The sequence below is a fragment of the Leptodactylus fuscus genome, chromosome 7, assembly GCF_031893055.1.
Source record: "Leptodactylus fuscus isolate aLepFus1 chromosome 7, aLepFus1.hap2, whole genome shotgun sequence".
Lineage (NCBI taxonomy): Eukaryota > Metazoa > Chordata > Amphibia > Anura > Leptodactylidae > Leptodactylus > Leptodactylus fuscus.
The window spans coordinates 137,821,136-137,845,954 of NC_134271.1; the positions used below are offsets into that span (position 1 = coordinate 137,821,136).

The 24,819-nt window shown below is 40.1% G+C and overlaps 1 protein-coding gene across 1 annotated transcript; it reads left to right on the forward strand.

Moving 5' to 3' along the window:
• Positions 1–900: 900 nt before the first annotated feature.
• LOC142212990 (hepatocyte nuclear factor 6-like) lies at positions 901–15,300 on the forward strand. The gene is made up of 2 exons (XM_075281132.1): positions 901–1,843; positions 14,247–15,300. The coding sequence occupies exons 1-2, from the start codon at positions 904–906 to the stop codon at positions 14,561–14,563; spliced, it is 1,257 nt and encodes a 418-aa protein (XP_075137233.1). The 5' UTR covers positions 901–903; the 3' UTR covers positions 14,564–15,300.
• The last annotated feature ends 9,519 nt before the right edge of the window (positions 15,301–24,819 follow it).

A 24,819-nucleotide genomic window follows, 5' to 3' on the forward strand; every position in this document is an offset into this window, starting at 1 on the left:
TTCTGGATAGTATTAGCGTCCACAAATGAAGCCGACATGAACTTCTTTTATATCTGCGGAATATTCTGTGCATTTAGGAATCTTCTACGCCATGAAGTGTTGGTCTTGCAGCATGGCACTGCCTGCCTGTAAATTTTACTATTGTTTTATTTGTCTATCTTCTTTGGACTTCTACCTTGCATGTTGTTGGGTGGGATGCTTATGTTAATTGTCTGTAGGCTGGATGGAAGGAGGAGGGTCCAGCAGTGAAAGAGTTACCCCTGGTTGGTGTTTGATTGCACATCTGTCAGATTTTAGGCTGGTGACGTGTGGTAGCAGGAAACTGGAGTGTTTGGGACTATAATCGATGAGACTTAGCTGTGGGCTGGAAGCAGAAGCAAGCAGGAGCCCTGAGAGGGAGACAATATCACAATAGGAGGACTGAGGCTTCGAGAGAAGAAGACCCTTCCATAGCCTGCTGCCTCTACAAACTCTCCTATCCCCGCATGAAGACAATCTGAGATTTGCCTCCTCAACACCTCTCCTCTGCTCGCAAGAATTTCACCTAGAAGGACCTACCTAGCCCGACTCGGAGTGTCTGAATTACAAGACGTAGCAATAGGTAAGGACACATTTATCTCTTGACCGTAGATTCCATGTTCTAACGTAGCTTTGATATTTATGGGTTAACTCTTGAGTGAATAGTATTAGACCATCGTAGTCCCCGGGAGGGTAAAAGGGAGATGTTCCACCAGACAAAAGAGTGGCCTGATCCGAATTAAGACCATATATATTATATATTTTTTGAATTAAGACGTAACGTAGACTCTCCAACCTAAAGCTGTGGTTCTCTCCAGTCAATTTAGAGTAAAAGATTAATGACCCTACGACTAGATAAAGCGGAGGATGTTGTAGCCTGAAGACATGAATGTCCAGTTGGGTTTGGAGACCAGTGAAGACATTTCCGGCTCAGGCCAAGAGCTTATGCACAATCAGAATAGGACTTTACATCCACCTGTTCCCAGATCTTCATTGGTTTCCAGTATGACTTCCGTTCTGGATGGAAGTGACTATCACCGCTCAGAGCATCATCTGGCTACCTCCCTCCATCCTGGACTGGGATTTGGGGGTGATTCGCCTCCAGCATCTGCTAATAGTTACACCACCTTGACGCCGCTCCAACCACTTCATGACAAGTTCCATCATCACCAGCACCATCAATGTGTCCCGGTTGGGAATGTGATTGGAAGTTTTACTCTCATGAGAGAGGACCGAGGCCTTGGCCCACCTAGTAACTTTTACAGTCACTATCCCAAAGATATAAGCATGGGACAGGGCCTTTCCTCCTTGCCAAGTCCTAACCTGACGAGCATGCACAGTTACGGCCATCATTCTGGACACTTGTCTAATGAGAAGGTGGTATCTGGCAATGGTTTTGATGCCCACCACCATAGCATGTTTAGCAGAATAGACCAGCACTTTTCCAGAGAGTTATCCCCACCTCCATCTTCTGGAGTGGGGTCACCCAACAATATGCACCAACATCACTATGTGCACCACAGAGCTGAGATAAACTGCAGGCAAAACCCACCCATGCCAACCCAAAGCACTATTTCCGGCCAACTGGAAGAGATTAATACCAAAGATGTTGCCCAAAGAATCATTGCAGAACTAAAAAGATACAGCATCCCTCAAGCTATTTTTGCTGAAAGAGTCTTGTGTAGGTCACAGGGAACTCTCTCAGACCTTCTAAGAAACCCCAAACCCTGGAGCAAGCTAAAATCCGGAAGAGAGACCTTCAAGAGGATGTGGCGGTGGCTTCAGGAGCCCGAGTTCCAGAGAATGGCAGCTTTAAGGTTAGAAGGTAAGATACTTTATTTCAAGCATGCTGGTGGTGACCTCGGACAATACAGGGAAAGGTCCAACACACTTTCTGATAAATGGGTGACCACAACCTCAAATGTTCTCAGGTTAACTGTGTAATAAGTTCTAACGTCTTCAAAGCTCCGAACAAAAACACCTTGCAAAAACAGTCGTGAGCAGTCCCACCAGAAATATCCAAAATCGACTGCTTGGTGCAATATACATGCCTACACTCACACTCTAGGTGGGCCCATGTGCGTAATCCTGCATTACCTTATTACAGCAGATGGGGCACAAGGGTTGCATAAGGCTTGACTTTTATCATCCACATTATATTACATATATATATTGAATACTATTACTTGTACAGTATACCCTTGTGATCAGTCATAGCTCGGCTATGTCTCGGTTAAAATTCCCTGTGTTTTTCTTGGTTGTCAATCATATATTATGTGTACAAACCATTATGTCACATTAACTATTATGTGGAAAACTGCTACAGCTTTCTTTCTTATCTATCTATCTATCTATCTATCTATCTATCTATCTATCTATCTATCTATCTATCCATCCACCCATCTGTCCAATATCTCTTCTTCCAATTCTTTCAATATCTATCTACCCAACCAATGTCTATTCTTACCGTTCTATCTATCTATCTATCTATCTATCTATCTATCTCCTATGTATCTATCCAACCAATATCTATTCTTCCAATATGTATGATATCTTTCTATCGATCTAATATCTAATCTAATATCTATCTAATATCATTTTTTCCAATGTGTATCCTATCTATCATCTATCTATCTATCTATCTATCTATCTATCTATCTATCTCCTATCTATCTATCTATCTCCTATCTATCTATCTATCTATCTATCTATCTATCTATCTCCTATCTATCTATCTATCTATCTATCTATCTATCTATCTCCTATCTATCTATCTATCTCCTATCTATCTATCTATCTATCTATCTATCTATCTATCTATCTCCAATCTATCTATCTATCTATCTATCTATCTATCTATCTATCTATCTATCTATCTATCTAATCTATCTCCTATCTATCTATCTATCTATCTATCTATCTATCTATCTATCTATCTATCTCCTATCTATCTATCTATCTATCTATCTATCTCCTATCTATCTATCCAATATCCATCCCATATTTATCTCTATTTCCCACTCTGTACTCATGTCCATGCATGTATACCTCTCCATATTATATTTTAGAATAAGTTTTTCCCACATTGAAGCTTCCATCACAATAGTAAGATCGCCTGACACTTGAAATGAATGTCAGCTCATTCCTTTAGTCTAATTTATGTAGATAAATATATTATAGCCAGTTTATCACATGGTAAAATAGTGTAAGAGGAAGAGTGAAAATAATCTTCTACTTAGGTTTTCACCTATAATATCTGGATAGTTCTATGACTATATGGGTAATCTATGTAAATGAACGTAATATTGGATAGGTATTTTGGTAAAGTGGAAGACCTGATGGGCCTAGTCCGCCTGTGATCTTCAACTCCATCAACCTGAAAGGCAACATTGTAACTGTATTAATAATTCTGATTGATCCTGGGAAATTTTTGTCGAAAATTTTTGATGTTATCGGACTGTGGAAATCTATTTATCTATCTATCTAATTATCTCTCTATCTATCTCTCTATCTATCTCCTATCTATCTATCTATCTATCTATCTATCCATCCATCTATATCTATCTCTTATCTATCTATCTCATATCTATCTATCTATCTATCTATCTATCCTTTGAAGTTGGTGTTTAGTACAAAGTACAAGAAATTGATTATTTTATTAATTTGCTTCTTGTATTGATAAAATGAAGGGGATCATTTCACTTCTTAAATACATGTATTGGCCTTGTGTTCTGACCAAGAAATTCATTGATTAGCTGAGAGATCATAGAGAAGATCTCATGAAAGCGAAATTATTTTTTTTCCTCCAACAGCAGCGTTTACGACGCTTTACATAGAAAATGGCGGCATAGCTCAGTTATGGAAAGAAAGCAGTGGATTGCTGATGATGTACCATATCTTGAGATATATATATATATATATATATATATATATATATATATATATATATATATGTAGATAGATAGATAGATAGATAGATAGATAGATAGATAGATAATACAAAAATATATTTCTGTCTGGTTAGAGTATTTTTTATACATTGTTTTAGACTTGTTCGCAATTTGTAAATTATATATATATACATGTATATATATATATATATATATATATATATATATGTATATATATATATATATATATATATATATATATATATATACGATTAAAAATACTGCAAACAATTCTAAAAAAATTTCAAAAATACTCTAACCAGACAAATATATATATATTTTTTTTTATTTATGTTTATTTTTATTCTTTCACTTGCATTTTTTTAAAGGTGGTTTCAATGTTCAATACATTTTTTTTTTAAATTCATATATAATTATTTTCTTTCTATAAGGAGTGCCAAATTTATTTATTTATTTTTAAAGTTTTTTTTAAATTTTCTATATAGTTATTAAAATTAGAAACATCACCAATTATTCCTATAAAATATCAGGTATGGCCTGTAGAAATAAATCCTGTTAATATGTTAATCTTTGCTTTCTAGTTAGCACGATACATTAAATTGCGTATTGGATAATAATTCATAATATCCCGTGAATTTAAAAAAACAAACAAAAAACCAACCAACCAAACAACGGATCACTTATACATTATTATCCATAATTTACATAGCGTGGACACTATTGACTTCAGAGAATTCGCATACACCAGTTGCTACCCTATTGAGCTAACAATCTATTGACCCTATCACTAAGTAGATTTGTAGACCAGGGCCTATTTTTAAAAACATTTGGCCCAGGTTTGGATCTAGTGGTATGGTAAGAACATATAAACTCCATGTTGCTTTTGTCCTGGTTGGAAATTGAACCTATAGCCTAAATACTTGAGTCCTCATATCAGTGAAGTTCATCCATTACAACGTCCAGTTATTTCTCAAACTTAAAAAAAAAAATTTAAGAAGAATATTTTAATTAAAAAAAAAAATTAATCTACTTTTTGTATGGCCATGGCTCCAAATATTGCTGTACCATTGACAAATAAAGCTAAGGAGACTTTAACTAAACTTTAATGGTCTTAGGAATTCCGAATATACTTGTTGTACTCAAAAATTGTTTGTAAGGAACGGATTGCCTCTAAATGTAATTAGATATTATATAAATTATAATAAGACGGATTATTATTATACATGAACATATGGGAATTTTAACGAAGTTAATTTTATTTTAACATTTATTATTTTTGGAATGAACATAGATTTTATTTTTGAAATTTTTTTTAGATTTGAATTTAAAATCTCCTGATATGATTTTAACAAACCACCCGGATTTTTTTTTTTTTTTGTAAAATTTAAAATCTTAATAAAGATTGAAAATTGTCTAATCTATATAAAATCAGTAATAATAAAAAAAAAGTAAAAAAGAAAAAAAAAATCACTGCATGCCAGGTGGCTCCTTTCCTCCAAGAAAATCTTCAAAGCTTACACATGAACAAAGGCCCAAAGTCCATTTTAACCTTTCTATTGTCAGTGCATTAAAGTGTGAATTGTTGCAGCCCCCTAGCAGGAAAAGTGACTGTGACACACTGGTCGATCAACCAGCTTAGAAATTAACACAGTGAGGGTAGATATAAAATATTGGCCTCACCAAAGGGAAATCACCCCACTCCTAATTATTTAAAAATAACTTGTCAGCTATTTCATTTCAACAATTTACTTTCGCATTTTAAAATATCCTCCGCTCCGCTACCCCCCCCCCCCTCCATGAATATTAATGAGAATAACCGAGAAATGTCCAGTCTGGAAAAGACAAAGCAGCAGTCCGAGTAAAGGAATTACACCATTATATACAGTATAATCAATGAAAAAAGGGATAGGCCTTCGTCTAGAAAGGAAGAAGAAAAAAAAAGAATAAGAATGAAGAAAGTTTTAAAATTTTAATGTTAACATTTTTGAAAAATTTACAATTTAATTGGGTAAAAAAAATTTCAGCAATTTTTCGAAATAGATCAAATCTTAATTTTTTTCATTTAATTAAAAATAATTCAAGATATATAAGTAAATACATTCCCCTGTACTAAATATTTTAGTCCGTGTTTACTTAAGCAATTTAGGCAAACTGTTATCTCCAATGCGGTTAGGTATGGTAATTGTACTCTACGGTGAAGGATTGATTGATGGTTTTTTAATCATACCCCTGTGAGGCATTTTAACCGTGCTTGTTTGTACACACTACACATAGGAACATGGGGTTTTAATTCTGCTATGCTCTTTGCATATCTCTACGTTAATGGACGTTAACCAGCATTAGTCAAGTTGCATTTTGATGAGACGCCACAATCCATAAAGACAAGATGGCGCTCAATAGGATCCTAGGGAAACGATCGCTTTCAAGGGTATCACCACCTGAAGTCCATTTTACTTCTACTGTTTACTTCAACCATTTCAGACTGGAGAAAGGCTAACTCTAGTGTTCTTCATCAGGATGACCGACAGGAAGTCTACAAAAATGTCTGCCCCATGGTCCCTACTTCTAGATCTCCGGTTGTGGAAACCTCCAGAATGATGGCCATACATAGTCGTGAATGATAATAGGAGCCTATAGGTTTAGCGTACCTTTAAATCCATCACAATATTAGCCATCCACTAAGGCCCAGCAGTGGAAGGGTTACGGCAAAGAGCATTGATTTCTACTGCGGACTCAGTCAGCGCCACTCACAGAGACACACACACAATCCACTCATAAACTACCCACAACTCCTTGCGCTTTATTCCCAAGGGGAGCTTTCTGTGAGCGTCCTATTGATTTTTGATTTTACAGAAATTAGCCCCTTTTCCCCCCAATCTTTTTATTTTCATTTTTTATTTTTACAACGATAAATAAAGTTTGCGATTTTTATGATATTAATGATGGTGTGAGGCATCTATGAAGGAAAATACGAGCAGGAGAAGAGGTGCTAGGTGGTTTATAGCACTCTATAACACATACTTATCGTATATATAGACTTAGATTACAGTAATATAGTCCAACATTATGTAGAAAAAATCTCAAAAATAACTCTAGAATTTTACCGAGACTGGACAAAAATTCCAAAAACTATATTAAATGTAAGATCAGTTTAAATCAAGTTTTTTTAGTAAAAAAATTAAAAAAAAAAAAAAAAAACCCACACCTGAAATGTATATTTTTCATACCCTAAATGTTGGTCACAAAGCTGACAAAAAGTTTTAAACCCCTTTAAGTCGTCTTTTACATTGACAAATATTAGGACATATATATCCTTCTTTATATTATGAAATACAGTATTTTTTGGCCGTCAAAAAATTCCTTACGTGGGAGTCAATATTGTTTTCCAGTTAAATGGCTATGGACAAATTTTTAAAATTTTTTAAAAAATCTAATACTCAAAAAATGTATCGGAAAAAATTGGGAGCCACTGGATATGATAAAAAAGGGTTTAAAAAACAAGTACATTGAGATATCATAGGGAAGGGAATGGCTTCAAATATATCACAAAAAAAAGCTCACGGGTTACGGTAAAGATCGGCCATTTTAAGACGCTGCTTCGTACATCAACACAAAGGCCGAATAGGCTCTACATTGATTTTTTTTTTTTATAACCAGGTTCAAATTTGTGAATGGGTTTCCAAAAATAATGAAATCTAAATTAAAAACATATATATAAATATATATATATATATATATATATATATATATATATATATATATATATAAAATTTTTGCACTTGATCAAAAATTTCCATTACAAAACAAAAATATGAATAAGGTTTATGAAAATAGAAAAATACAAAAGTATTAAAACTAAATAAAAAAAATATAAAAATATCTAAAAATAAAATGCATATTATAATTTTTTTATGAGCATTTTTATTGACGGTTCGGGATTAGTTGGCACACTACCATGGTGGCCAAAAACATTTTGTGATCGTAACATAATTATTACAATTTCTAAGTGATCGATCCCTTGCGTCTCTTCTAGCTTTATACATGAGAGGACCAGGTCAGACGTAGTTAGGAACATACTGAGATGACCCAGATTTTGGTTGGGAATAGTTGGCACACTACCATGGAGGCCAAAAAGATTTTGTGATCGTAACATAATTATTACAATTTCTAAGTGATCGATCCCTTGCGTCTCTTCTAGCTTTATACATGAGAGGACCAGGTCAGACGTAGTTAGGAACATATTGAGAGGACCCAGATTTTGGTTGGGAATAGTTGGCACACTACCATGGAGGCCAAAAAGATTTTGTGATCGTAACATAAGTATTACAATTTCTAAGTGATCGATCCCTTGCGTCTCTTCTAGCCTTATACATGAGAGGACCAGGTCAAACGTAGTTAGGAACATACTGAGATGACCCAGATTTTGGTTGGGAATAGTTGGCACACTACCATGGAGGCCAAAAAGATTTTGTGATCGTAATGTAATCATTACATATTCTAAGTGATCGATCCCTTGCGTCACTTCTAGCCTTGTACATGACGTAGTTAGGAAGATACTAAGATGACCCAGATTTTGGTTGGAAATGACTTTGGGATGGGTAGTATTTCCACGTTCATCTTCCAGAACCACTGGAACCAGAGAAATATATGGTCTCCGCTGCTGAACACCAGAGAATTCAGTGGTCTTTTCCATCTTATTGCAGTCTCCCTAATGGAAGAAGTTCAGTTGTTGTCATGATGACGTTCCTTGGTTTCTATAGAAACTTCAATTCTCAGATGTGCTCCTTCTTCAGGGAACATAATGTTCTTATTAAACATTATATAAGGATGTGCAAAAGTACAAATATGAAGTAGTATGAGAGCTTTGATCTTGCAGTTATTTCCACTCTTATGTCCTTCCTTATTCAATGATCCACCACCATGCTGTTATTTTATTGTCACACAGAGGACATGTTCATGGCCTGCAGTGCTTGGCATTGTATATCACAATTACAACAAGTGTCATGGAGCTTCCTCATTGTTTAGTATGATATTAAACCGAGGAAGTACTTCGACATGACACATATCATAGTTATGGAAGACGTAACAATGTCTCTTCTCTTCGGAATAGTTGACAGCGACCACATACCCAAAATGAACATTGCCGGTTGAGATAAATTTGGACACTGGGCTGCCATCTTGGGGCTTTTATACAATTATCCACCCTAACGTTCTCTATGCTCAATTTAGTAGACACGTGTGCTCAATGACCTAAAGACATTCACCTATTCTACTTTAAATCTCCATTTAGGTCTTGCCATGACATGTTCTGGGCCATCACTTTTGACGTTACCACCGCTGGTTTCTTGGTCTTTGTTTCCATACATAAGTCCTGTGTGTCCATACCTCCATACCTTAATTTGCAAAATTAGAATCTAGGGACCACTGAATGTCAAGCTTTGTGTATTGCACAGTATATGTTTTGTAATATTTAAAGGAACGATCAAGAAACATGTAGGGGTAACGCTAAATCAAGAAATTCCATATTGATCTAAGGGCGCAAGAAGTGAACATAAGTCATTTGAAGGCTGATGATGGATGGGTTTCTCCTAAAGTCGCCTGTAGATACTAGATAACATTGTCTGAACCTACTGGTGGGGCTACTATCTAATTCGTACAGGAGGGTCTCGACTCACCCGACAGATGATTTGGGGAGAAAAAAAAATGGGTGTGTAGAATTTTACATCCTCAATCCTTTTGTTCCTGGGAGAGGTAAGCTGCTGCTAGAAGATTCTGTCAACAGCATGCCTCCTTCTCTCTACGAGGAACAGAAGTCATTTGGCCAAGGTGTACAGCCTCCTCAAGGTGTCTGGCAAAATTATATAGCAGATGTGTTTGAAGACTAACCCAACACCTTCAAAAATTCCACTGTCCTCTCTACTAGCACAGAGTAGAAAGCCAGTTCCAAGAGACAGTTCCAAGAGCCAAAAAATTGTATCAAAGGTATGGTCCAAATGTGTAGGTTCGAGTCCAACAAAGATATCCTGATGTGACCTCTTCTACTTATTGTCCAAGAATGAATTCAGGGTGACAGTGAACCAGAAGGAGATTCAAAAAGAAGAGGATCAATCTGTGCTGCTCAACGAAGAGTGACATAGTACTGGATATAGTATAAAGATTCTACGTTAGGACAACGCATTTCAGGAATGAAGCGCTTCCTTTGTCAGGTTCAATCACGTATACTCCAGCATAGAGTCCAGTCACCGAAAAACATGCCTGTCCTGATCAGTCTGAACTCCATGCCCAATGTTACAAAGCCATGACTGGCAATAGCCATATTATTACCGTATGTTTTCATAGGACCATACATTTTTGAGAACTAAGAATGTAGCAGTATAGCGGAGGGCAAAACATTTCTGATGTTTGCTATACTATATGTGAGAAGGATGTTCTGGCTAGTTGTGTGGTCTAGTCCGAATTCAAAGAAGGCCACATATGAGGCAAAATTACTATAGAAGGATGTCATGGCTGGTCATGTGGTCTAGTCCCAATTCAAAGAAGACCACGTATGAGGCAAAATGATTATAGAAGGATGTTCTGGTTTGTCGTGTGGTCTAGTCCCAATTCAAAGAGGACCACATATGAGGCAAAATGACTATAGAAGGATGTTCTGGTTGGTCGTGTGGTCTAGTCCCAATTCAAAGAAGGTCACATATGAGGCAAAATTACTATAGGAGGATGTTCTGGTTGGTCGTGTGGTCTAGTCCCAATTCAAAGAAGACCACGTATGAGGCAAAATGATTATAGAAGGAAGCTGCTCCATGTTGTTGGCCCCAAAGTTCTTCTCCATGAGAAATGTGAAGGTACTAGGGTTCCTAGTCTTCATACGAGCAGGTGAAGGACCCAAATGTTATGTCCCACAAGGGATTGGAAACATAAACAAGCACTAGATTCTCTACCTCTAGTATTCGGAGAGGAAAGGGGGGGCTTTGATTATTGCTAAGAGATGCCATTTAGGGCTTAGAGAGTCACTTTTAGGACATTCCTTAGCATAGACCGATGAGTGCTACCAGATCCAAGATCTACTGGGCTCCTTTAAATAAAAGTTATGCTAATAATTAGGCTCCACAACGCCACGGCCACGTGACGGGAGCGAGTCTCCATGACAGGTGAAGAGCTTAGCATGCACCGCAGTGTAGTTAAGCCATCTTGATTGCGATCACATTAACCTTTATATAGTGCTATCATGTGCTGAGCTTACAGACTCTGTCCATTAATTGCTTCTCCACTACGTACAAATCACTATTCCAATAAAATTGTCACATCCCTCCTCCCAGCACAAGACTCCTTCAGTGTCACAGCCCGAACTATGACACCTCCCCTCGTTCCATATGCAGGAACCGCCATTACTTTATAGGTTGATAATGGAAAGTTTACCCTGTAAATTGTCCCTAGCTGCCCTCAGAAATCTCCTATTAAATCTTTCATTAAGAAGGTGCTTTATAGATGGCCGATCCTTTCATTCCGCCAAACATATCAAGTAATTATTGTCATTTTGTATTCAATTACTGGCTTTATTTCATTACCGCCTGTTGTATTCTGTTTTATCTGAATCGCTATTACGGCCTTCGCTTAACCCCTTCGTGCCGACCAAAGACGTGCAAAAAAGAAAAAAAAGACTGAGCGAAACCCCCAAGGATATAGATTTTCCAAGATCGCTCTTAACCCTTCCTTTCCTGGGGATCCCTACCCATCCTTGAACCCCCACCCCAACTCTCATTCCTTCCTTCCATTAACACCTAAGACCCCCCCTCCTACTATCTCCGAGACGAGAATTGGATGCATGCACGGCGCTGGCCTCTCAGGGGTTAACATGCATATATACAGTGCTGTATTCCGCACAGCTGGGTTGTGATCAATATTTTTCTATCAGTGTGCAGTGTCCCAGACAAGAGCGGGGGGAAGGGAACGCAAGGAGAACTGACCAGATGGGGACAGGAGGAAAAACAAGGAATGGGGGGTGGTGGAGGGGTGTTATATGCCATAACCTGTAACACGATCGATTCTTGTGATATAGCGTATTGATAAACATTAATATAATTATGGGATGTGGACGCCGGCATTAAGATGACACTAATTGAGATTGTATATTATTAATGAAATATTATCGTTGTGCGAGGGATGGGCTCACATAATAAAGGGCCTGAATATTGTCACTTCCGGCTCCCCCCCGATGGAATGGATGGTGAATATTTTCGACTGCCGTTGAGTATAATGGAGGCTGAAAAGACGAAAATTCAATAGGGTCATACATTCATGCATTATGGTCTTAATATATGATAATATATTGAATATTGTATTATAATTACTCCAGTGTGAATATAATAGTGGCGTACACATTGGAGGTAATGAAAATTTAACCCCCCCTCCTTCCTGGTATATGAATTCGGCCAAAGCTGCAATTCCTATACTTCCACCCGCCCCCACTATGCATATGCCAAACCTATACGTGTACATCATCTATAGTCCAAGACCAGCAGAAGATCCAGTCTTTGCAATGGTGACCAAAAGTAAAGACCTTACCCCATGTTTCGGTTTTAAGATTGGTGGGTTTGTAATGGACGGTAGACTAAGACCGGGAAGACCTCCAATAACCCACTGTACCCTGGCCAACAAATTATGAAGGACAATATGGGTGAATTTGGTTTTTATGTAGACTTCCTTTGTCTATGGTCCATGTAAAGGTACTGCAGCTCAGCCCAATTTAAAGGGGTTTTACAAAACTAGGGATAGGTCACCAATATTTGATCCAACACCCCCACAGATCAACTGGTTCAAGCGATCGCTGCAGCCTCAACACTGAATACCAAGCACAAAGCTGTACACGCTATAGTCACTGTGTTTGGTTTTGTGTCTTGTCAGCTGCTGCTATACCATGTGACTGATGAAGGTGATGTCACCACTATAATGCTCGTGGTCCCAGGAGTCGGAGCCCCACCAATCACATATTGATGACCTGTCCAAGGGATAAGATCATCAATTTATAAGTCTTGAAAGTGAATTGTGGGGCTAAGCTGTAATACCAGACTCGGCCTACATATAAAGGTGGCACTGTTTGTGGTTTTAAAGCAAACTCTCTTTCTAACCTTATACAACGTCTGTACTGAAATAGCATGCCGTTTCTATTGTTGATTGAGCCATGGCGGCTGCCATTTATGATTATATTTTTCCACTCGCTATAGTAGTGCATTTCACCCTTTTTGTTTGCAGTAAATTGACACACTGTATCTATGTAGCAGCACCAAAACACGGCAAAAAGAAGGGGCTCTTTTTTGGTATGCTTGGTGGCTCGCATTGGGAAGGTTAACTAAACCAGCACATCTTTGTAGTTAGAGTAGCAACATGAAATGTTACAGTTCAATAATACTGCACTGCCTCCTCAGGAAAAATGAAGTATTGCATGCAGGGTCCTCCAAAGCAAGAGATGTTCTTTGTAGCCACTCTCTGTTTCTGATAAGGAGGTGGGGATGCTGAATGAGGTATTTAAAATGGATAGACACTTACCCCAATGTACATTTGATAGGTGATAATTGTCTGATGGGGATCTGGTTACTGGGACCCCTACTGATCTTGGAGTGTCTCATCATGGACAAATGTTGCACTCCATCTCTGTAGGACTGCCAAAGATAGCTGAGCTGTTACTTACTCCCCTATCCTACCCTATTATACGTACCCCTCTGTCCCCGAAACCCATCAACCATTCAGAATAGCTGAAGGACACAGGACACATGACATCCTTATAACATTGATAACCTTCCACTTTAGGAAGCCATTTAGTGGGGGCAATTGTGCCCACTAATGTCAGATGACTAGAATTGCATACAATGGCCTCGATCTAGAGGGAAGTGGTCCCTTTAAGCCAGAACAATTCATGCATAACCTAAAGCCCAAGATTTATGGACCTGTATAGGAATTTTGGGTAGAGTCCTACAAAATATTCACCTCTAACCTCCTGCTTGTAATAGCTGTGCTATTTCATCAGACGGCACAGAAGTCGAAGCATTACTAGAAAAAAGGTGAAAAGTGGACTATTTGCATTCTGCCGTGCACAATTTATTGGTGTACAAATTTAATAATGCCCTCTCTGGTTTAATGTGGAAATGAACTTGCCAACGATGTAATGTAATGTGAGTAGCAGGGGCTTACAACTCCATAGTACATACATATGTGAGAACCATACATTATATGTATACTAAAAATTAGTCTAGACCCATCAATGGGTTAAAAATGGCCCCATTGACCAGTATATTAATATGTCTGTATTACCTGTACCCACAGCCTGCAAAAGGAAAGAGCAAGAGCAAACCAAAGCCGAAAGAAATCACGTACCTAAGAGGCACCGCCTGGTCTTCACCGATATCCAGCGGCGCACGCTACATGCCATTTTCCACGAGAACCAGAGGCCCTCCAAAGAATTGCAGATCACCATCGCCCAACAGCTTGGCCTTGAGCTGTCCACTGTCAGCAACTTCTTCATGAATGCTCGCAGGAGAAGCTTGGACAAGTGGATGGATGAAGGTCATGGGCGTCCTCCATCCTCTTCCAGCGTTTTATCGTCCAAAGGTGGCTCAGCCATTGCTTGCACCAAAGCATGAAAGAGATGCCTATAGCTCTGTCAACCAAAGATAGTATCAGCTCAGCCTTCATTGTCATCCCTTCTCCATCCTGGACACCACGAACATTGACCTTGAGGTGTCTTAGGACAAGGTGACTCAAAAAGTTAGGAGGGGGAAGAGTGTTCCTTGCTTGAACATCATCCATTGCAGTCATTTGGCTGATACATACTTCGATCAAATTCTAAGGGTATAGACTAGTCCATACACGGTCATTATTTGTTTTATACCACACGGTCTGCACACACAGCGCACTATTAATACAGGTATCATATTTGTTTGCCCTTTCCATGACGGTTGGGTGGCAACAAGTCTTTTGGTAGGTTCACAAGATACCACACCGAGGTCTGTAACTTGTCACTAGAGCTAGACATGTACAAGATGGAAGAGTCATGTATCCTAGCGTGACGTGTGTGGGTGGATCATCAAGAAGGCATGCAAACTGGTTTCCACCTGCTCCTCCGCAACGTCCAACATTTGATGTCAAACTCTTATTTCAGATACTACATGAAAAATGTTCAATAGCTACCTCTTAATAGAGCTGACAGTGACGGGCTGTTGAAATGCTTCATACTTATCTCAGCTAACCTCAGATAAGGTTCTACCTTGCATCAATTTTAGGGCGCGAGGGGTAGTCTAGTCATAGAGGGGTTTGTAAATAGTCTTTACATTTCATCTTTGGATTTGACAGCATTTTTCTGGCAGTGCCTTGAAGAGGAATAACATTTAGGACCACACAGAGAGGCACGTGGTATTTCATCTAGTAGGATCTTGCCTATATTACTCTTCGATTGGCCAACCATGGTCTTATCCAGTCCTACAGTCCCCTTCTTCTCTTTGGGAGGGTAGTCTTGTAGATACAATGTTGACCATTGAACGCATGTTGTCTAGGTCATCAGTACAATAATTGTGCAAGTTTCGAACCAAAGTTTTCCACCAATTTATCGGAAACCAAATATCTAATAGGTCATGCCTCTAGCAAGTGTGAATGCAATTCTCAGAAAATCTCAACAACGTGTGGTAGCCAAACTTAGAAGAACCTTATAGAGTGGTCATTCTGGTAGCAAGAAGGTTCTCCATCTTCTACAAATGCCACCTTTAGATGAGTTTACTTCACACTGTACTGCATTTTTATATGTATTTTATTTTTCCCCATGGTTTACGGTCATGTTCCGGTTTCTCCATGTTGAGGGCATAACCCTATGCTGATGTTTCCATAACACTCATGGTCTCCTTACAAGGTACTTGCTTGGTCTGAAGGCTTATGATATGTGTATGAGGGCCTCCTAACTTCTCGCCGACAGATGTTCTTGGGGTAATAAGGATTGGGCGTGTTGAATTTTCCATTTTTTTCTCCACGGAGATAAGCTGCCACTGGGGGTATCTGGCAGAGGGTTCCTCATTCAGAACACAGCTGAACTGAATTGAGCGTATATGGTTAGGACCAGCTATTGAAGGTGTTAGGCCACAACAAATTCTCTCATTGTAGATATACTATACACATTTGTCCCTATTTTGCAGAACCAACGGCAGTACAATTTTTTGAAACCGGGCTCCAAAAAAAAACCTTCTTACCACAGTGGAGCCAAATAATTGACTCTTCAAAATATCCCAAGGAAGCCTCAGTACCACCCATGGTGGACTGTTTGTAGGAGAGGACTGTGTAATGATAAATAATTCCTTATCCCAACAGCGAGAGATTCTATTATCTCAGTCACCAGCTTGTGTAGCGATGACCCCAACCACACTGGTAAAAAAAAAAAAATTCAAAGCCTTGCGATGCAACTTTGAAAAGGTGTTGACCTTTTTGCCTTTAGAAGCTTAAGGGCTGCAGTCTGGAAGTACAGCCGGACCCTCCCCAGGCTCTTTTCATTTTACTCCTGACCAGCTGACGGGGAATTAGCGAGTTCAATGGAACAGTAGGAGATGAGAGGAGGTAGGGGTTGGAAGGTCAAGTCACTCTCCATCCAGTGATCACATCCTCTGCGGGGAATCACTAACCCTTTGGCTTCCATAGTTACCTCCAATGTATTGTTTTCGCTTTTGCACTTCGCTGCCAATTCAACCGTATTTGTAATAAAGGAGAGTAATTATCGGGCACTTCCAGCAGTAGATAGTACATCTCAATAGTTAATCGTAGTAAATTGCATCAGATCCAAAAAAATAAATAAATAAATCACTCGAGTTTTGTTGCCTTCTCAACATATGATGGTGCCGAATTTCAGTTTAGCCTCCGACGAACAACATTGGCCCAATAGTCATTGTTGCAACCAGCTATGGTCATATTGATGGAGAACCACCACTTATTAGACAATTAATTCATGCCCCTACAGGTGAAATGAAGCATTACATGGTGACCATTAAAAATCAATACTTGGTCTGTATTGTATAGATGTCGAAGATCTCTAGCTGCTCCTTCTCCACTGATGGAGGTTCCAAGTGGTGGACTCTTCTCGATTGACTCAAGATGCCCTAGAAAAAAATTAGTCTTCTAAATGAGATATCTTCATCCAAACCACCTTGAGGCCCAGATCATGTAGCATACATGTTGGATGGTGAGAGTCTATATTACATAAGGTACCTCATATACTTAACCTAGAAGATAGTCACTGCTTAGAGAAGGCGAACACTCGGAAGCCATGTTACGTCGATAATTTCCACCCCAAATTTCACTGATTCCTCACCAAACTGTCTACTTGATATCATGGGTAGTAATAGAACATCGTATTGATTGTCAGTATTGACTTGTTTAATATGATGTTATCAGGTCTTGGAGATGGGACGGCGCTCTGTGTACAGGAACGTAACCTTAAACCAAAGGGGGAATTCCTCACTAAAAGAGTCAATACCTATGTTTACAATGGCGATCATTTTATCAGAACCGAATATGGATTCACTAGACTATGTAGGGTGAAGAGTGGAAACATATCATGGTGGCTTCAACCAAGCAAGACCCAAGTATCGTAGACTTGTGTTGAGTAGGCTTGTTCCATTGTATTGCGAAGACTCTTGGAAGACCCTTCAGTGGTGTATACTCCACAAGGATGTCCCTAATTGACATAGGGTAAAGGGCAAACCTCTACATGGCACCACAAGAAGACCAGTACATTGGGACCACCTGGTCCAGCTTCTCTGTGCCTCACCTCCATTACGGATTGCATGAGACCATACGTAGAAAGTAGATTTTGCAAAGAGATGGCCAACAGTGTACAGATCAAAGATGAGAACTATGCTTACTTTTTCTTATTTTTGTTTTTCATTGGCATGGCTAAACTGGCATATCAATATAGTTCTACCTCATTCTTGGGGGTTATTAAAAAAAAAAATAGTCTTGACGGGTATTTGTAATATAGCTGTAGGCCAACTATGAGGTCCAAGCCGAATGATATATTGTCACTGAAATATGTAATAATTGAGCGTTCTATAATATGGTTTCCTCCGCAAGGGCATACCTAGAGGAGCAAGGGCCCTTCTGATGGCTGATGCCACCAGAAAGTCCATACTCTCCGGTGGCACGTGGTGCTCCAGGCAGGTCCATCCATGATAAAGAAAATGGTCAACCTAATTCGGACCTTCTCCTCCTTGTTCCTGGGCCTACATCAGCCTCAGGGGGCGCCTTTGCTTAGCAGCCATCTTGAAATGAAGTCCTTTGTGGCACAAGGTATTGAAAAACTGGGTGGTTTTGGACCATGATGCATCTTGTTAATCATTTTGTAACACATCATAACCTCCAGTGCTTCTAGGAAGCCATCTTTTCTTTTTTTACGTTTCAATGGACCACCTAGTCGAAAAGGTTGCCACACAATGCACACAAAATGACTGTTCTACAGACTCAATATGGTGGAGCTCCTCACCGAGTCACACATATTCCATTTTTCGTTATATAATTGATACCAAAGAACCAATGTATGCGCTTGACAATTGTTTTGTAACCCACAACATTGCTGCCATGGCTTTTGTGAGTTTGTATATTTTTCTTTCGGTGCAGAATTACAGGGTCGGGGGGAGGGGGGTAGAGGGCGACGAGTGAACTCGAAATCCACGGGATCGAGCGTTAAAATTGGACAATGGACTCACGGAGAACTGGTTGGCTAAAAAAAAAAATTGAAATCGAGCAATGAATTGTGGGTACTTGACGAATTAGTTACTAGGCGACACTTTAAAAAGACGAGGGCAAAAAGAACAAATAAAAAAAAAAAAAAAAAAATCGGAAACAATCAGGATCGCTGAGCGACAATTCAATTTTAAGGGGGTGTTTTTTTTGTATTTCGAAACAGTGTTAACTTACAAAATGTGCAATCCTATGCGAAAACTGACTGCAGGCTACATGTTGCAAAGACGACAATGTTAATAATGTATTTATGTATTTATTTAATTAATTATTTATTTATTTCCTCCACAGATTCATCATTTACGTGTCTAGCTATCGGAAGCGGACGTCATTTCTTAGTTCATTTCCCCCCACAAGTGCATAATAGTGGAGAAAAGCACAGGTTAAAGGGGTTGTATGAGATTGGAATTTTTTTTGGAAAACAGCGCCACTCTTTTGTGTGGCTATGTGTGGTATTGCAGCTTTTTTTTTTTTTTAAACAAAGCTGAGCTCCAATTCCTCTTCTCAGGTAGTGACGTCACAACTTTTGGTCACATGGACATTTTACAGCTCAGTCCTATGGAAAGGAATAGGATTGAGCCACGTCGTGACCATGTGACAAATGGATGTGATGTCACATCCCGAGACAAGAACATGGAGCCTTTTCTGAAAGAAGTTGACCTAAGCTGCCATACTGGACATGGCCTGTGGATAAGTGTGGCGCTGTTACTGGAAAAATTCCATATTTTGTTCTAGTCTCGATACCCCTTTAAGCAGGTCCGGGTCAGTATTCCATTGATCCTAAAGGAATTGGACCATCTCCATAGATTATTGGCTAACTTATGGGAGACATTTATGGAACTGTGTACTAGAAAAGCTAGCCTTGTTTCCATAATAACCAATTGCAGGTTCCGCGTTCTATTCTATACTGCTGTGATTGGTGGTTATGCTAACAACGATAGCTTTTCTTTTACATAGTTTTGGATTCGTTTTGATGTACCTTCTCTTTATGGCTGGGTTCACACCTATTGGAGACTCCGTCATAGAAAAATCCAAAAATTGGTGGAGAGAAAAGTCATCCACGGAGGAATTTTTTCTCTGCCGCTTTCGGTTTTAAAATGGACACCCGATGGACCCCATTATAGTTATTGGGTTCCACTGATGTCCGCGGCTATCCACCGTTTTAGTGGTCCTCCTGCCCGCCAGTGGACCCGAACAACAGAGACCACAATGCTAGGGTGAATTTAGCGTAATAATGGCCTAGGCCTATCTAGGACATACTTGCCAACTCTCCCGGACGCTCCCGAAAAATGGGGTGACCTTCTGCACTCCTGGAAGCAGTCACTTTATATGTGACTTGGGCACCTTATATACCTAAAAAGAGGGTGTAACCAGCACATAGACTACCCAAAGGGGGCGTGACGGCATATAAAAAGGGGTGTGGCGATGTCTAAAAAGGACTTGGCCACACCCATACGGGAATGGCTCGCCCATGTGTTCAGTTCTCCCAAAACTTTGGCAAGTATGATCTATGAATTCCAATCGGCTATTGTAATACCTAAAGTGGCCTAGAGGTGTCACTGTTGTTCTTATAGGTTTAGTCGACGACTAATGGCTACATTTTAAAGGGAATGAACATTAGAACTATAATGATGTGATCAAAGTAGATTTTCGTGGAAGGCGAGAGGGAATAATTCTCCCGTAAGCGGAAGGGGTCCCATAGGCGTCCCGGCAAAGAGCGCCCAGTCTGATCATATCCACTCCTGTTCCTTTATTTCCGGCTCATCCACGCAGTGTTCCCGCTGTGCATTTTACTATCTATATAAATATATATATTACACATATAGGAGGGAGAGGAAACTTGAATGTTAAAACTTTGTTATTTGTGCTGATTAACCAAAGTCTTTTTGCTTGTACACATTTTACAACACGTACATTTTATACCAAAGTTTTTTCTCTGATACCTCATCGTGTGATTTGTCCGTGGTGATGTTACGCAGAAATTAAATGTTCTTTCTTGAAAGATTAAAGGCTTGTGAGTTGTGTTTTATGTCTTCTGGATTGGGAGTATTTCACACGTTATCGCCAATAGGGGGCAGTGTTATTATAAGACTGGTAAAGAGGAAAATACAGAAGGTACAACTACTATTCCGAGGTGAAAGTCACTACCTCTCCAGCAGGTGGCGATGCTGAGCAAAAGGCAAAAAGCTCCTCCCAACAGGAAATGGAAAGATTGGAAGTCTGAGGCATCATGGGAAGAAAATTTAGAACCAAAATATTTAATATGTATATTTAGTTAAGGCCGAGTGACTATGAACCTCAACAGACTTAACCCCTTTAAGGTGTTACTCTTAAACCACAGCCATCGAGGGGGCATTGCAGGGGTATTGTAAAATTACATAGTAGCCATTTAGAAGACTTTCCCCAATACAGATGAATGCTCAGTAGGGCCGAGTGTGCATGTATTCTCAGCATGGAGAGGGCAACGACCAACTGTCTTGTTATCGTGAGAGTTGGCCAGTCCTGACGAAATTAGTGGGTTTTGGGTGATTTTGTCTTACAGGTATGAGCACCTTAAGGGTATCTTTAGTTTTGGTATTGACTTCGACAATACTAGAATTATTATACTGGTATCAGTGGCCTTTATGGGGATATACAACAGAAATAACAATGGGTCCACTTTATGGTTTACAGTTTTGCCAACCAGAACAAAAATGCCTACTGGCCCCTCCATGCTGTATGATGCCCATGCCGCTTTAGTGCCCCCACACTATATAATACCCCCTTAAAGCGGCTGTCCCATCACAAGGATCCTATCTATACTGCTTGTTAATGTGGATGTAAGACTTCTCCTAAATACACTGCTTCAGCAAAACTGCTTTGTTTGTCCACTAAATCACTTTATTCTTTTTTTTTTTACACATCCCTTGACTTATCTGGTCATAAGTCAAGTGATGTGTCTGCTGCTCTTAGGGGGAGGGAGGAGGGGCTAAGTGCACGGGAGCGAGCCTGGAAGGGGGGGGGTAGTTTACACTTTGGGGGGCGCCAGTACAGACTCGGCATCCGCTGTAATAGAGAGGCGGATGCCAGGGAGTGTTAGACGCCGGCACAGATGCCTGAAACATCGCTATGCTTCTGGCCTGCATGAAGCCAGCAGTGGCAAGAGCAATGCTACTGTTCCGGGGGGGGGGGGGGGGGTGTCGGATGAGCAGAATAACAGCATCGCTCCTGCCGCTACTGGCTTCATGCAGGGCAGGAGCGTAGCGATGTTGCAGGCACCTGTGCCGGCGTCTACACTCCCTGGCATCCGCCTCTCTATTACAGCGGATGCCGGGTCTGTATTCGCACTGTGAAGGCTACACAGGTCTCACCATCTATGAGCATGCACGCAGGGCCAGCGGCATCTCGCCGCAGGCTTTGCATATGTAACCCCACCCACCAATGACGCAACAAAGCAGGAAGACAGAATATTTTACAGCAACGAAGACTGGTGAGTATGCGATGTGGGAATACCCCTTTAATAACCCACACTGTATAATGCCCTCTTAGTGTCCCAAAACAGTATGATGTCCTGTCAGTCCCCACACACTATAATGCCCCCTTATGGCTCCCACACAGTATAATGTTCCTTATGTACCCCCCCACACACTATAATGCCACCACACCATATAATGTCCCCTTAATGCTCCCACACAGTATAATGCACTCCAGTGTCGCCACACAGTATAATGTGCTCCAGAGCCCCCACACAGTATAATACCCCTTTGTGTCTCTCACACAGTATAATGTTAACTAAGTGCTCCTGCACAGTATAATACCCTCACAACATATAATGTCCCCTTAGTGCCCCCACACAGTATAATGCACTCAAGTGTCCTACACAGTATGATGCCCCTTTGTATTATCACATTATAATGCATCTGGGAACTAAAGGGACATTATACTGTGTGAGGGAACTAAGAGGGCATTATACTGTGTGGTGGGCTCTTAGGAGACTTCATTACTGTGTGCTACACAAGGGAGAGCACTATTAATATATGGGGCGATAAAGCAATTAGTGGGATTGTGTGGGCTTAAAGGGGGTATAGACAGGACAGTGTGGGTAAGGTGTGGCAAATCTTATGTAAATTTGCCAAGATGTGTTGAATCAGATCTTGTCCCTCCTTCTGTCCTCTCAAAGTTGGGAGGGGAAGGAGAATTGAACGGAAGGCCCTCCGACAACACTTCATATCAATCACTCGTAAGGATGCCCACTCACTTATTCAACCACCTCCACCCACGAATATGGACTATAGCGGGTGCTTAGGTGGCAGTCATATATACCTTCTCGCAAGTATGGTGGGATCAGCTGCCACATAAGAATAGACCAATATCATAATCAGCACATTAGATAACCGACCCCTACCTTTCCAATACTAACTCCCACCCTGAGAAAACCCCTTATTTGCAGTTGGTACCCATCCCACTCCATTGCTGGAACTGCAGAAGTCTACAAGAAGGGTCATCGAAGACATTGTAGAAAATCCTCAAGGTGGTCCTCGTTGTGATTCAATGTTGTCATAAGAACAAGTGTATAGACATATCTGGACATGGCTGATAACAGTAGTCATTCATGAGTACCATCAAAGCCCCTATAGATCTCATACATTAATAAAAAATGATATCCTGCCTTGCCTCGGGTGTCAATTAGAGCTGAATAAATCTACCGAGATTAGATTTGCCGGCTGGTTGTCCAAACAGAACCAATTTGGATGGATTCGCCGATGGTTGGATTATATTCTGTAATAACTGCTTGGAATTGGTAATGAATCTTCACAGACACGGTTATTGGGCCCTGGGTATTGTATAATATCTGGACTCTATTTATGTGATTCATCTTGACAGACACCATCGTAGTCAATATCTTCTTACCTATGAGTTTACACCTTATATCCCCCATATGGGAACACTGAAACAATGGAGGCCTATGAAATCCATTGACATTGCTGTTCTTCGACCAAAAACATCTGACCATAGGTGGTCCCACCATCATAGTCCTTGTGATAAAATAGACATAGTGCGATCTGCAAAGGGGAAGACTGTTCATCCACTCAAGAGGTCCAGGTTATCACCACAAGTTGGCCACTATTGATCCCAAAGGCTCTCACTAGGGTTGAGCCAATCTTGAGATTTCAAGATCGATTTTAAAATCCGATTTCCAATCATTTTCCAGCCGATCTCGATCGTGAAATTTGTTCGAACGCCGATCAGAATCCGATCTTTTCCGATCCCGATCCTCAATCTTAGTCATTGCTTCTCTATGGGAAAAGTCACTTTTAGGGTTGAGCCAATCTTGAGATGACCTCTGATCTCGATCCCGCTGGAAAATCTTTTCCGGTCCCGATCGCTCAACCCTAGCTCTCACATATGGCTGTGGACACCCCAAGAAATGTCCTTGATACATAATTCTGACCTCCTTGTTCACTTATGGGAAAAACTTACAGGTTATCTTGAAACCATTGCTAAATATCTGATATAAAAAAATGTACAGAAAATGAGGGCTCAATTACCATTTTCTGATGTTTCCTCATGATGGAACTGACGCCTTGCCAAGATTCAGTGGCAGCTGCCCAGGAGAATGGCATGTGCAAAGTGCCATAAAGTCTTTGGGCGAGGCCATGCTACCTTTTGGCACTTGACACGCCTTCTCTTTGTGATGTGGACATGTATTTGTTCTGGATACACCCCTTTTTGTGACATGACTAGTACAGAGGGCCCCGCAAGTGCGGGAGCAGTCCACAGTACCGGAGAGATTTACCCAGTTTTCCAGGACTCTGGGATCACCCCTTTTTTTAATACCCTCTCAAATGTACTGAGTCAGTATGTCATATATAGTTCACATAATGCTGTCATTTAGTGCCAAATTAAGATTGTCATATACCACCCAAATATTGCCACCATGTAGTGCCCAAATACTATGCAGCATTCAAATAATACAACCTTATATAGTCTACATAATATACATAGTACTGTCAACAGAGATGAGGACCCTGTGTAAGTTATAATTTTGACATTCTGCTCCCCTTCCCAAAACGGGCCTTTCTACAGGAAAGCACTGAAGTCAGAATCCCCATCATAACAGAGTCCCTACTCTAATAAAAGGAACCAT

Coding starts and splice junctions, on each gene's coding strand:
- LOC142212990 (XM_075281132.1), top strand. CDS start 904: ATGAATGTCCAGTTGGGTTTGGAGACCAGTGAAGACATTTCCGGCTCA. Junction 1,844..14,246: donor GGCAGCTTTAAGGTTAGAAG/GTAAGATACTTT, acceptor CTGTACCCACAG/CCTGCAAAAGGAAAGAGCAA.